Below are 15458 nucleotides of genomic sequence, written 5' to 3' on the forward strand. Positions count from 1 at the left end.
CCCCGAGATCCTGGGGGTGATCCTCTCATACCTCTCTGTGTCTCCCATGATCCTTTGTGTTCTTTGGCTTGTGACACGACATAAATCCCATCACTGTCTCCACTTTCACACTGCCAGCGTCTGTGTGTGTGTGTGTCTGTGTCCAAATTCTTCTCTTCTTCTAAGGACAGCAATAGCTGGGTTAGGGCCCATCTGAATCCAGTGTGACTTTATCTCAATTTGATTGCACCTGCAAAAACCCTATTTTCGAAAAAGTTCACAATCACAGGGTTGGGTAGACATACATTTTGGAGGGACATTATTCAACTGAGCACCAACATGAAGATAAGTAAGCCAGTTTTGGTAGGTTTTTGAATTATCTCCCACGTCTTGCACTTAATGTTCATTTTCTCATAAGGTTTTATGGCCATTTACTGTTGGTCTCTTTTTGAAAATTTTCTTGAACTTTTGAATGATTTGCCAATCTGTGGACTGCGTTGTCAGGATATTTTTTATTGATTCAGAGGAATTCTCTGTATTTTGACTAGTAAATGTTGTCTTACTAAGTAGGCCACTGATATCTTCCAGGTGACCCCTTTGCCTTTGCTTGTAGTATAAATTTCTCCATGGACATTCAATTTCTGTTCTTGTTTGGCATCAAATCTGTCAGTCTTTTTCTTTGTGACTTCCAGTTTTCAGTCCAGATCTGAAAAGTTCTGATTAACTGAGGCTTTTAAAAGAATTAATTGAAAGCAAATGAAAGAGAACACAAACAGAAAAAGACTCGAAGATGGACCTCCACGGATCAGCGATGCTTTATGAAGCAGCAGAGGGGCGCCTTTTCAGGAGGAAACTGGTGACTGGCTGCAACAGTCTGGGTTTTATAGGGTTTAGCAGGGCCGGGTCCTGGGAGGAGCTGGGCAGATACTTTTGGTGGGCTTACTCTGGGCTGGCAGGGGAACTTTGGCAGATAAGGGACATTGCGAAAGATCAGAATCTTAGTTTCCTTTTCTCCCCAAGACATTGTAAGTTTCTATCTCCTTCATTAACAATTTTAAAAACTGTTTACATGACACAAAAAGGGATCTAATTTTGTAATGAACAGCCGATAACATGTAAATAGTTCATTGGAATCTTTCCCCTCCTTATTTTGATTTGGGGGTTTGTTGTTGTTAAAGGGGAATTACCCCACTTAAGTTGAAATGCCCTGTTCATAATATACTAAACTAGCTTCTTGACTGCCTAGCCTTTCCACTCATTTATCAAATCTTGCCGTTAACACCCTCTATTATTTACTAAAATTCATTCTATATTTGGAAATCTACCTCATTAGTCTGCTTCTAAATTTTCTTGGTTATTTGTAAGTATATATATTCCTATTATTTTGGAAAGTTTTAAGTTCCAAAATAAAACTCCATTGGGATTTTAGTTAAAATTGTATTAAATCAATAAATAAAATCATTGTATCTAAATATAGTTTTCTGGTGAAAATAATTATTTCTTTTGTTTCTTCTTCATTTCTTTTCTTATTGCATTATTACATTTTTTATAGTTTTGTTATTTCTGAATAGGGCCATCTTAAAATATGCTTTTTATTGGCAATACCTATGTTTACCTATAACTCAGTCACCTTACTAAACTCTCTAATGAGTTCTGTTTTAGATTTGTTTCTCTGGAATTTTCTACAATATTTTCATCTACAGTTATTTCATCTGTATGATATTCTTGTCTTTTTCTACTCAACATTTATGCTTCTTATTTCTTTTTCTTGATTTTTGCCCAGCTAGGACCTCTAGAAAAATAGTAGCATTGATGTCAGGTATTTCTACTCATCTGTAAAAACCAAGCCATGACCTAGGAAGTTTCTTATCCCTTACTTTATCTACATTAAGGAACTTTTCCTCCAATAATTTAATAATAGCACAGCAGGGGTCTACTGCAGCATGAATCACATGGAGCAACAGTTCATGGACTCTATAACCAAAGCAAATTTGTACATGAAATATTCACACTGCAGCATGATTTTAATTAATAAATTAAAGTGACAGGTAATACAGTTTTGCTGAAACTAAGGTGCCAATTTTGGATTAATAGTATAAATGTAGGCTCCGATTTGTTCCTATATATTGCCTCTGATCATTCCCCTAATTTTTAATTGTGGTAAAATACCTATAAAATTTACTATCTTAATCAATTTCAAATGTGTAGTTCCATGGTATTAAGTATATTTACATAAATATGCAATGACCACCACCACCTATCTCCAGTAGTCTTTTTGTTTAGTGAAACTAAAACTTTATATACATTAAACAATTACCCCCCCACACACCATTACTCCTTTTCCCCAGTCCCTGGAATCTATCATTCTACTTCCTGTCTTTCCATTTTCACTATTCTAATTACCTCATAGAACTAGAATCATAAAGTATTTATTTTTCCTTGATAGGCTTCTTTCTCTCTTTTTATTTAAAAAAAAATTTTTTGGTACCAGGGATGGAACCCAGGGGCACTTAACCACAGAGTCACATCCCCAGCCCTTTTTTGTATATATTTAGAGACAGGGTCTCCCTGAGTTGCTGAGGCTGGCTTTGAACTCGAGATCCTTCTGCCTCAGCCTCCCAGCTGCTGGGATTACAGGCATGCACCACCGCACCTGCATGATAGGCTTATTTCCCCTAGCAGTAATGTCCTTGGGGTTCATCCATGTTGCAATGTATGGCAGAATTTCCTTTTGGAGACTGAATGATATTCCATTATATGCAGATACCACATTTTCCTTAACCATCCATCCCCAAGTGGACACTTAGATGGCTCCCACGTTAGCTATTGCAAATAATGCAGCCATGAACACCAGTGCATATATATCCCTTTAAGAGTCTATTTTAAATTCTTTTGAGTACATTGCCAACAAGTGGAATTGCCAGCTCATGTGATAATTCTATTTTTTAAAAATTTTCTGAGGAGCTCCACACTGTGTCCCCAGCAGCCACACCATTTTACATTCCTGGCAACAGTGTACAAGGGTTTCGATTTCTACACATCCTCCTCGTGGTTGTGTTTTAAACAGTGGTCATACCAGTGGGTTGCAATGTGGGATCACATGGCAGTCTTCCTTTGCATTTTCTAGAAGGAAGTGACCTTGAGCATTTTCTCATGTGCTTCTTGGCCATTTGTATATCTTCTTTAGAGAAGTATCTATGAAAGTTTTTTGCACATTTCTCGTTAGGTTGTTTTCTGTTGTCTCTGTGTTCTTGCCCCTATGTCTTTTAAATGGAAACCAGCCAATTGACTGAGATGTTTCAAAAGATTTTAATAACTTAGGGTTTTGTGTGCTATTTCAGAAAAATCAGGCTTTATATGTAACCAGACTCTGGCACTATGCAATTCTAATGAATTGTCATTTGATAACTTAGTAAAGCTGGTTTGTTCCTTTGAAGGTAAGGTTATCTCGGAAGAGTTACTGCAGTGTATATTACGTGCAAGTATAAAAATCAGATGTACAGAAATTCATCAGCTCATTTGCTTATATTAATGACTCATCAGTGGTGCAAATTGGTACATACAAGAACACGATTACTTGGTAGACAGTCAAACGAAGGTTCTCCCTAGATAGACCTGTCTGTACCACTGAGGACTGCCTAGTGACTCAGTTTCTGCAGTTAAGACTTTTGTCTTAACCTAGTATAGTCCCTAGCACTTTTTTATATAATGTACCACGTCATGTAAAAGAAAAAAAAATTAAGAAATTATTTCTAAAGAACTGAGGTAGATTTTTTTTTTTTTTCTGTGACAAAGTGTGATGTAAGGGAGTTCAGTTTCCAGATTTACTAGCTCTCAGAATAAAGAAAGCTGTATTTATAAGTCTTGTTATTAGGTAACAGTTGGATTTTCTGATTGAGTAATGTTTCAGTCAAGTTTGATTTATAAAATAATACAGAAGTTTCTGTCTTTGATAACAAAAATATTTGGGGACATTTTTAGGATGATCCTTTAACTTTGAGATGTCACTCAGAAATCAAGGCCTGTGAAGTAGGATACCAAGGATGGTAACATTGATATTCATGTCATTTAAAATTATGGATGTAAACTAGCTCCACAGCACAATGCTGTAAATTTTTCTTCATAATCAGCCAGAAGTATAACGTGTATGTAAATAAGATAAAATGGCTCAATATCCTGCCACATTTTGTACTGGAAGGAAGCAGGTAGGCAGGCAGGCAGGTTAGCTAGCTGGCTGGGTGGCTGGCTGGCTGACTTTTAAAACTACAAATCTTTTCTTGATTCTTAAGGTCAATTTCAAGTGCCATCCCTACATGAAATCTCTCAACCAGAGGTAATCACTCTTTGGACCCCATAGAACTTGGTTCCTATCTTAGTTACTATACCTAGAGCTAAAAATGTTATTTCTTCACTTGCTCAATTGTCTGCGGGATCTTCAAATGAAGAGAGAGTATCTCTGCACTTCCAATGCATGCTAAGATTCTTGCACATAATAACTAGCAAATGTTTAATGAAAAGATTAATAAAAAATAAATGGAGGACAGTTTCCCTTTGCCAAAAGCTGCCACTGAACACTGCTCTGGTTCAGCAGGGCAACTCAGTGTTGTTTCCAACCTCAGCCAACAGCACACGGTGAAACTGATGAAGTTCTCAACCTTGGCAGAAGACCAAACTGAAGTATGTGGAGTATGTTGAAGTTTTTGGCCCCTTGGAGTGAAAGGCCCTGAAGTCAGGGTCCCAGGTCCCTTTATGGGAAAGAGAACTCACGGACTTCGCAGGGAGTAACTGGGAAAACCTGGAGACATCTCATACACATACCAGACTGTGCTCTTCATGGTCCCTCAATTCGAGGGGGGAGCAGAGTATAAAAGCAGCCCAGGAAGCTTGTGGTGCGTTGTCATACAGACTTCTCTGAGCAGAAGAGAACCCCAGCTGCCCTCCAGCAGGGGACCTCATCCCATCCTCTAGTCACTCTTGGGTCTCAATACAGAATGTCCATGCAAACAGGTGACCAGGCTCCCACTCTCCACCCCTGGGACTGAGGGGTTTCTGGAAATGCAGGAATTGCAATGCTAAAACAATCCTAGGGAAAATGGAAAGGCTGGCTATCCTAAATAGGTAAAATGCCAGTAGCCACCTGCCAATTCCACTGATTGACAGACACATTTAGGCAGATTCAGGCTTTTGTAGTAGTAGGCACATGTATAAAATTGTCTGTTAGGCTGACACACCCCTCTTTTCCTGAACTATGGAATTTCTGTAGTTAGAGCAATGTATCTCAAATTTTACCAGAGAACAGAATCACCCAAGGGCTCATTAACACACAGATTGCTCGACTCTGTTCACAGTGTCTAATTCAGGTCTAGCATTGGGCTTTAAGACTTGCATTCTTACGAGTTATCAGGTGATGGTGATGATGCTGGTCTAGGGTCTCAGTTTTGAGAACCATTACACTAAGAATTTTGCACATTACCATATGCTTGTGAGACTAACATGCAGTAAAAAGAGGGGTCAGTTGAAAGCATGAAGGGATGAATCAGCAACATGAAGCACAGACTTTTACAAGAATCAACTTTATTTTCTCCAACTCTTAAGCACTTCTCAGTGGTGAGTATGATTTGAAAAATAACATACAAAGTGTAATATAAAAGATTGAAACTTGGATGAAAGATTTTGCAGCAATGTGGATGGGTCCTCCATTGCTGGGTTCCTTTAAGTGACTGCGGTTTCTCTGGAAAGCAAGCCACTGCAAGAACAGTTCTGATGACATTTAGTTCCTTTTACAAATGCTCAAATGGAGCGGTTGAAATATCCTTTGTACTCAATTCGAGTTACCATTTTACAATTATCATTCTCTTAGGCATACTAATCAGAGAAAAAGAGTACAGGCTGATAATGCAGTTGGAATTTCTTTCAACCTATGCAAACTTTTAAATGTAAATGAATATGTAACAAAAATATAAAGCAACCCCAGATTGTAAATATGCATTCAATCTTATGCCCAAATTCTTCCCATCAGTACACAAATTTTGCCTTCAACTGTGGAAATACACTCCTTATCTTCAAAGAAAGGTTCCTGACTGGGCTTCTCTTAGAGGCTGCATTTGACTTTGGAGAAACAGAGCTTGGTTCTTTGGTGGCTTGGGATTCCTGTATCTAAAATGGTTTCTAGAGAAATGGATCTGAAAGAGAAAAACTTTACCATTCTCGTGCATAAAATGGATTTATATGAGTGCGAAGCTGAGAGACCAGTTTTCCATAACAACATGCTGTTTCTGTCCACAGCGCGCTGGTGGTGGGCTGGCCATTCCTTTGTGTGCTTTCCAGGGGACCGTGTCTCTCCAGGCACCTACGGGCAAAACCCTTTCTCTTTCTACATATGAGGTAAGCGCAGAAGGGCAAAAAATAACCCCGGCCTCTAAGAAAATAGAAGTCTATCGATCTAAAAGCGTTGGCCACGAACCAAACTCAGAGGAGTCTCCCGCCACGTTTGCGGACACCAGTGTGAAAATACACCTCGAGGTTCTTGAAATTTGCGACAATGAAGAGGCCCTGGATACTGTGTCAATCATCAGCAACATCAGCCAGTCCTCCACCCAAGTCAGATCCCCGTCGCTGCGCTACTCACGGAAGGAAAACAGATTCGTTTCGTGTGATCTTGGGGAAACCGCCTCCTACTCCCTTTTCTTACCCACCAGTAATCCTGACGGTGACATCAACATCTCCATTCCAGACACCGTGGAAGCGCACAGACAGAACAGCAAGAGGCAGCACCAGGAGAGGGAGGGCTACCAGGAGGAAATCCAGCTGTTAAATCAAGCTTACAGGAAGAGGGAGGAGGAAGGCAAGGGGACTTAACGATGGGCTGCTCCAACAGGCAGAGAAGGCACTGCCCCTGCACCTGCGCACGGAACCTCCCAGGCTGAGGTCCTGCCATTTCCTGGCTGTGTGAGCTTTACCGATCTACTAGTCAGCTGTGCTCAGTATGAGGACCGGGAAGCAGTGCATACACTAAGTGCGTTTTATGTGCCACCTAAAGATCACACACTGTGGTAATTAAATGATTTCCTGTCTTATCTGATTTCTAAAAAATCTTTTCTAAGTCAAATCCTGGCCTAGTTTACTAATGTTTTTGCCTGTGTTTGTCAAATGCTTATGCTGATCCCATGATCAAGTTTCTATACCCAACGTTGGCCTTTACTGCGAGGTGGAAAAAGAGACATTTTGGGGATGGAAGCAATGTAGCAAAACTTCAAGTTCTATTTGAAGAGGCTTTCCTAAATGTGGCTAGCAAAACAAGCTTATTCCAATTACTGTATTAGCTTTACATCTATGTCTAGGAAATTCTTGTGTTAAAGCAAACGAGTTTTCATCTTGGAAATATGCATGTCCCTAGTCTATATTAGATGTTTCCTTCATTTCTATAAAATACACATAGTTTCATGATGGCTCTTATTTTTTTCTCTCTCTTAAATGTAACAGCAATGTTTTCATCTTTTCCGTGTGCAAAGATGGCCCTTAAAACAAATATATTGTATGTTTCAGGTGGAATTCTAAGTAGTCTCTAATTCAAATATTATTGGAAAAGTTTGTGTTAGCTTTCCCTCACTATAATACACACCTGACAGAATCAGCTTACAAAGAGAAAAGGTCTATTTGGCTCACAGTCTCAGAGACTCCAGTCCATGGACTGGGTGGCCCAGCAGCTTTTGCAGCTCTGTGGGGCAGCACATCATGGCAGGAGCATGTGGTAAAGCCCACTCAGCTCATGGTGAGCCAGGGAGCAAGGGACAGAGGATCCGTTCTACACGCCCCAGCCACCTAAGGACTTCCACCAGACCCTCCTAGAGAGACCCTCTCCTCCCAACAGCACTTTCCTGGGGACAACTCCCCACACCACTTGAATCTTGAAGATCCAAGCTACAGCAAGGTTGTAATTGTACACTTCATCCTGGAACTGTCTAGCTTATTTGAATGGAAACTGGGGGAAAATACTTCCAGATTAAGTCTTGAGAGGTGCATCCAATTAAGAGTCACACACTTCTGGATAAAGCAGAGAGAAACCCTCTAGATCTAAAACAAAAGTGTCCCTAAGCTGCCGGTTGGGTGGATAACTTAGCCATTCTTGAAGCACAAAAAGTTTTATTTCAAATATTACTTTGAGTTGAAGCAACTTTTTCTTTCTTTCCCAAAGATATATGTTATCTCAAAGAAGTGATTCAAAATCTGTTCTATTAAATAATTGTAAGGTAGCCGTTTCAAGATGAATTTCAAAATACATTACATTGCAAAAACCACCTTTGTCAGACTATTCTAATGTATATTTCAAACATTATGAAGTGATTTTTCCTCAAACTGCTTTATTCTTCTCTTTCTGCATGCATATATTAAATGCTTATTCCCAAAGTCACGGAAACCACGTTCTAGGTCTCAACCTTCCCTGGCCCCTCCTCACTCACACACCTCATTCATTATTTACTTACAGATTGACTGAGTTGTTTTCTAGAATAGTTTGTTTGGGTGATTTAATCATACAAAACTGAAATCCCAAATTGCTTTACATGGGTTCTCAGACTACTTTATTTTCAGAGGGCATTTTTGCCACCAAGGAAAATCATTTTCAAAATAATGATCTCAACAGACTTCCTCCATGTTTTATATAACCAATCAATATCTCATTATCTAAATTTGGGAAGCAAATGTAATACCATTAGTAATGTTTGCAAATAAGTCTGAAAAAATGCATGCTTATAAATTCAAATTTTAACACAATGACAAATGGTCAAATCAGTCTGTTATCAATCATTAATACCAAATGCCTTTAACAAAGAAAAAATTAATTGAATATTACCATAATGCTTTATAAAAGACTGATAAATTTAGACACATCATTTTCTAAAGAAGAGACAGGTACATGATACTGCTTCTTAAAAATGCAATTTTGGGCAACAAGGAAATTAGAAACAGGATCATAATAAAACTGAAGAAATGAGTAAAGAATGCAAACAAACCCCTTTTAACCACAGGGCACACCAAATGGAAAGAGGATGAGAATCAGGCCTAAAGAGCAGAGGAACTGGGCCAGAAGACAGTGCCACCACTTCTGGGCCCTCCTCTATGTGCTTGTCACTGGAGAAGAGCACAGGCTGGGGACTGAGAAGCAGACCCCACTAGTGTATCCCCTCCAACAGCCCCTGGTGTTGGACTACACAAGAGGCCCATTTCAAAGTCCTGCTGTACTCAGCAGTACTGGGATGACATAGCCCAAAGACATCCTGCCAGAGGCGCCAGAGCAGCACACTGCTAAGCTGGAACACCTCGACCCCCAAGCCAACAGCAGCTGGAGCTGCAAGACCAGGCAGGGCCGTGAGCAAGCACGCGTGGGTCCTCAGACCTGCATGGAGAGGGGAAAGTTCGCTACAGTCCACTCAGGCTTGTTTACTCTTCACAGTGACTCTGAAGACAGAAACGGGTTCCTGACACAGGAACTACTACGCTTACTGAAATCCTGTGATAGGTATATTCAAATCTCTTACTCTTGTTTGATATGATCGCATAGTTCTTCTTATTAGTAGGTACTGTGGTTTGGATAGCTTATCTCTTTTCTCCATAAATTGATATAACTTCCTAATAAAAATGTCACCATCTGGTGGTGACTCTTATAAACTGCAAACAAAATTCCTACAACTCCCTAATGATACAAACACATAATCCCCCCAACTTCCAAAAGTTATGACTGACAGAGGCAACTCATTCTGAAGGCAGTAGACACCATAGAATCACTTGGAATACAATAAAGGTTATGCATCATTTGGAAGCTCTCTCACATGGTCCTACAGGGTTAGATTTCAGATTTCCTCTTAATGTCTATACTTTTCAGTTAATTCCATTGTATCTTCATTACAATAGATGACTATTATACATTAAAAATTATTCTAGTTACTTGGAATTATAACTGGGAAGAAAAACAAACGTGTAAATATACACATTGTGAGTTTGAGCAAACTGCAGTTGGTGAACACAGACCACATAAGACTGCCTCGCTCCTGACACAACCACAAGTTCAGAGTTCTGTTTCCGTGATTCACTTGACAGAGCCATAGAACTCATGGAAAACTGTACCTTCATGGTTATGGTTTAGGGGAAAATATACAAATTAAAATCTGGGCTAGAAATACACAGAGTAGGTTCCAGGAAAACAGTTCTAAGTGTGGGATTTGTGTTGCACTTTTCCCATGGAGTCATGGACAGCAATACTTCCCTGGCATCAGTGTGTGAAACGTGCACAGGATACTGCCAACCAGGAAAGCCACCTGAACCTGAGTCCAGAGTCTTTACTGGGCTCCGTCACAGTAGGGGCAGAGGTACGTATGATGGACTGATCACCTGACTGATGCTAGTTTCCAGCCTCTTGAGAAGTCAAGCAGACAAAAAGTGGCCCCAAACTCCTGCTATTAATCCCATCATTACCATATGGCTGGGCTAAGGCCCTCAAAGACACCTCAGTTAAGCGTAACACTGCATGGTCTTGGAGATTACACTTCTCTGGATAAGATCAGTTTCTTTACCAATAAAACATAGATAAATGGCCCCCAACTTATGATGATCCCACTTGAAATTTTTTGACTTTACGAAAAATATGCAAAATCAATATACACTCAGCAGAAACTATGCTTGCAATTTATGATTCTGACCTTTCCCCAGGCTAGTGATACGTGGCAGCATACTCTTGCAAAGCTGGTGGAGTGCCCAGTTAGCCACAAGGACTACCAGGGCAGACAACTTGGAACACAGCTTGCTAAGCTGTGTTCAGCAAGTTAGGTGCATTAAATACATTTCTACTTTGGATGTTTGAAATCGATGATGAATTTATTTGGATGTGACACTATCATAAGTAGAGAAGGTGTTAAGCACTGAGTATACTGACAAAACACAGGGCCAGAAGCAGTAAGTGCTGAGGAGAAAATTGGAATAAAGGGAAAATATTGAGTGCATTTTCTAATAATTCAGTCATGAAAGGCTCATGAATAAGAGACTCAAAGTAGGACACATACTGAGATTTTCTAGGGAAATCCTAGCTCAGCAAAGGGACCCACAAGTTTCCAGAAGCAGGAGGGATTGTGTATGCTGTGGAACCATCCAGGTCAACAGGAACCTAGAGAAAGAGGGAGGGAGGAAGTGGTGGCAGATGAAGACAGACTGGTGAGGCTGGGAAAGGCAGGTCACTCAGTAGTGCCTGTAGGTTAGGTATGGACCTTGGGTCTTATTCCAGATGGGTCTCAGGTGGTCATCTGTAACTGTCTCAACTAGTAAACGCTGTGGAAGTGATGCTGTGTGACTTCTGAGCTTAGTTAATGCTGAACACTTCCTCCCTGCTCTGTGACACTTGCTCTTGGAAACCAGGTGTCATCCTGAGAGGCTCAAAGGAGGTCACACAGGGAAGCCAAGGGAGAGGCTATGTGGAGGCCTGCTAGCCCGTAACCAACAGAAGTTCCAGTCAAAGCCTGCAGCAGCCAGATGATGTTCCTGGGAAGATGCCTCCAGACAACTCTAAAGCTAGTAAGCCTTCCAGAAGAGATACCACCCATCTTGCAGCAAGGCAAAACTCTTCTCTCTGCCCTGTCCAAATTCCTGACCCATTTACTATATAGATATAATGGTTGTTTTTACAGTGAGTTTTTAGGTGGCTCACTGTACAAAAATAATACTTGTAAGTGCACTTTAGAATGTTCTTTGGCCCACATGTAGCTCAGAAGATGCAGAAGCTGCCACTTATTGCTCAAGAGAGGAGGAGACAGGTGATGATCTAGCTAGCATTTCTGCCAGAGGGACTGCTGAGATGAAGCAAAGTGAGCCTGCAGCTGAAGGTTCCAGGGGATGGCCTGCCACTAAATCACCTGGAAGTGACAGCCACCAGACAAACTCCTGAAGTGGGACTGAAGTAGCCAGGGCCCACCTCCAGGCTCTGAGGGTCATGAGCTCATTACCACAGACTATTAGTGAACACAGGCCCAAGCACCAGCTCAGACCGGCAGCCTCAGAAGAGCAGCCAATGAAAGTATGAGGGATGCCATCTGCAGTAAAATACGGCTTTGCCAGACAGCTCAATCATGCCCCATCTTAGAGAAAGGGAAAAAGAGAGAGAAAAGCCTAATAGGAAGTGGAACTTCAGAACTACATCAAATAAGATTGTCTTGAAGGAGCTGGGCACGGAGGTGCACGCCTGTAATCCCAGAGGCTCCAGAGGCTGAGGCAGGAGGATTGCAAGTTCAAAGCTAGCCCCAGCAACTTAGCAAGACCATATCTCAAAACGAAAAATAAAAAGTAGTTCAGTGGTAAGGCAGCCTTGGATTCAATCCCCAGTGCAACAAAACAAAACAAACAAACAAAAAACCAAAACAAAACCAAAAACAACACAAAGACTGTCTTATCTTGTAGAAACCCGGAAACACTGGCTGGCAATTTTAAGAGGTTTCCACTATTCCCTTGTTGCCTAACAAGGAGGGAACTTGGATATTAAATTAGTAACAACAATAATACTTTTTAGACTAGTCATTTTCTTTGCCCATCTGAGTTTAAGTTATGATTTTAGTATTAGTTATAGTTAGGAAGATCTGTTCTCTACTAATTCATTCTCAAGGTAATTAAAATGCCCAATCTGTTCCAAAATTGCACATGGTAAGATTCTCTACTAATTTATTTAAAAAGTCTTTCCATATTTTTCCTGATGTGAGGCAGAAACATTTTCTCCATTTTGCCCTCTTTTCCCTTCCCCATGAGCAGCCACACTTTTATAATCTACACAGAGCTAGGGTCATGTTTATCACCATGTCCTTCAACCATCCCCACCTCCAGGTGGAGGTGGGAGTCAAATAAGGGTTTCATCTTCTAAAAGGAACAATAAACGCACTCCCAAGCCTTCATAAATATTGGGCCCAAGAAGACATGAGAGATGTGTCACCATGTCAAGATAAAGAATGTTTTGCCTGTCCATACATATTTATGATAAATTTAATTCCTAAATTAGGCACGGTAAGTTATTAACATCAATTACTAATAAAACAGAACAATTACGAAAATATACTGTAATAAAAGTGATATGAATGGTATTTTTCTTCATCTCCTTCTTTCCTCTCCCAACATATCTCATTGTTCTGAACTCACCACTCTAATGATGCTGAGCTGAGACACTCCCACACTGAGCTGAAGCCAGGCTCAGTGCTTTCTGGTGCAAACCGTTGCTGTCAATAGGAACAATTTTTCTATGCATGTCTTTTACCTAAAATGCAACCATTTTTCCATCCTAAGCACATACCTTGTACTGTGACTATAATTTCTGTAATATGAGTTGCAACAGCAAAATCAGCATGTTTCTTTTTCTCTTTCACAATTTTAGAGATTTGTTCTTACCATAGAGCTCAGCAACCTCAGCATAATGTATTTTTTTTTTTTTGTTCTCTTATCAAGTTGAGAACTTTCATCTTTTCACTTATAGGAAGCACTTTACTGCTTCTTTTTTTGGCATATCTGAATTGCCAGAAGTACTGCTCTTGCACTTTGGGAGCAAGTTATTAAGTTAAAAAAAATGGTCACATTAACACAGCACTCCAATACAACCACACTGGAGATCTGACTAACCGAGTACAATGTGGATACACCAAAAGGCTGATTCATGTCCCCAGCAGGGCAGAGTAGACCAACAAGAGATTCCAGAATGTTGGAATGATTCCAGAATGTTGGCCAGAAAACCATACAATTTAAAACTCAAGAATTGTCTATCTGGAATTTTCTCCTTAATATTTTTGGACTACAGTTGACCACAGGTAACTGAAAGCACAGAAAGTGAAACCATGCATGGGGTGGGCCATTTTGTCCCATCTTCTAAGGAAGGGCAGAAGGGCACTTTAGGGAAAAAGAAGGATGAAAGGGTCAAGGGGCTAGATGGGAGCTACCACAGTTTTGTCTGCTTAGACAGGGTTGACTCCTAGTCTCTAGTGATGTTAGGGGGCAGACAGAGGTAAATGGTGGGAACACTGAGGTTAAGAGAGTATTTCTATAGACTAAGCCCGCTGTGCAGATCCCCATATGCTTTCTCTTCCAAGAAGAACTTTACTGAGAGCCCTGCTTGGCCTTAAGTAGACAGGACATGCCACATTCTTCAGCAAACTAATCTGCAGGAGGAAGTGCAGGCCTGAGATAACACCAATGGGAGAAACCCAGGAGACTCTTGTGACCAGATCCTGAAACTCTGGAGCTAGGGGTAATTTCTCCTAACAATAAAATCTGTAAGAATGTACGGTTAAGATTCCAATTAGAACCGGTCAGCATAGGCCAAGAGGACCTAGAGTTGCCATGGCAGTGGGTACCTGAAAATCTGATATCAGAAGTCAAGAGGTGGACCTGGGCAGGACTCTCTGGAAACGTCTCTGAGATCCCCAATAAAACTGAAGTGCAGGAAGGGCACACTGTCCTCCTCTCTGAGAGGACCCACTACCTCCCTTGAGAGTGTCCCCTTTCCCTTTTCCTACCTCTTCAATAAACTCATGCCTGTTACTCTGAGCAACACGTCTGAACTGTTTTTGACTTGATCATAAGATTACGGGTTTGAAGAGATCTTCATGTTGCCTCAGTTTCTCAGAAGGCCCCAGCTCTATAACAACGAGACTAAATCTTTCCTGTTTCCCTTCCTAAGAAAAGGATTTACAACAACTGAATTCTCTTGAGTGCTTCTGAGAGACCCAATTTTGGGGTAGATAAGATTTCAGGAATTCAAATATCACCCATTCAAGTAACTTTCAGTCCACAGCAGAATGACCTGGCCTTCTTCATCTCCCTTTGATTCAGGGCACAGGTTTCTGCTCATACCTTCCACTCAAGACTAAGCAAATGAAAGCTCATCACACCTGTCGTGTTCAGTGGGTATCTCCAGCACCTCTGGATCAGCTGAACTTAAAATGAACTGGGTATCTTCCAGCGAGCACAAAGCCCACGTGGCCCAATCTGTTAATCCAGAACCGCCCGCACCAATCCCCAGTGTCCTGGTTGGTAACATGTCAAACGAACGTTCGGATATTAAAGAGCTGTCCATTCACGTTTCCTAGGTGCCCTGCACTGAAGCTGGGGGGACACGCTGCTTTTAGCTACTGGACAAAGGTGGCCAACGACGGCGAGGCCTCGATGAAGCGTCAAGTTATCTTCAAGTTTATGAAGATAAACGCGGTGCAGGCTGTTCACGACCGGGGACGAACTCATTCCTTTCCTTTCAGCACCACGCACGAGCCTCAGGTCTTCTGCTTCACCCTGGGTTGGAAGAGACTCGCAAGAACTCCCCAGAGCCGGCCGGGGACCCCGCACACCCAGCTCGGAGGCGCTACGCGGACCAGCCGCCGGCCGCGTGGCGTCGCCGGAAACGCCTGCCTGTGACGTAGGCGGCCCGCCCCCTCGCGCCGGCGCCAGTGGAAGAGCGGAAGTGGACGCAC

General features: G+C 41.4%; 1 protein-coding gene across 1 annotated transcript in view; it reads left to right on the top strand.

Moving 5' to 3' along the window:
- GPR149 (G protein-coupled receptor 149) overlaps positions 1 to 7180 on the top strand; it is a 55270-nt gene extending 48090 nt beyond the window's left edge. The window contains exon 4 of the mRNA XM_079155969.1: positions 6265 to 7180. Coding sequence (XP_079012095.1) covers positions 6265 to 6837 — 573 coding nt within the window. The 3' untranslated portion in view covers positions 6838 to 7180. The remainder of the gene's footprint in view (positions 1 to 6264) is intronic.
- The last annotated feature ends 8278 nt before the right edge of the window (positions 7181 to 15458 follow it).

The sequence above is a fragment of the Sciurus vulgaris genome, assembly GCF_902686455.1.
Source record: "Sciurus vulgaris genome assembly, chromosome: 10".
Lineage (NCBI taxonomy): Eukaryota > Metazoa > Chordata > Mammalia > Rodentia > Sciuridae > Sciurus > Sciurus vulgaris.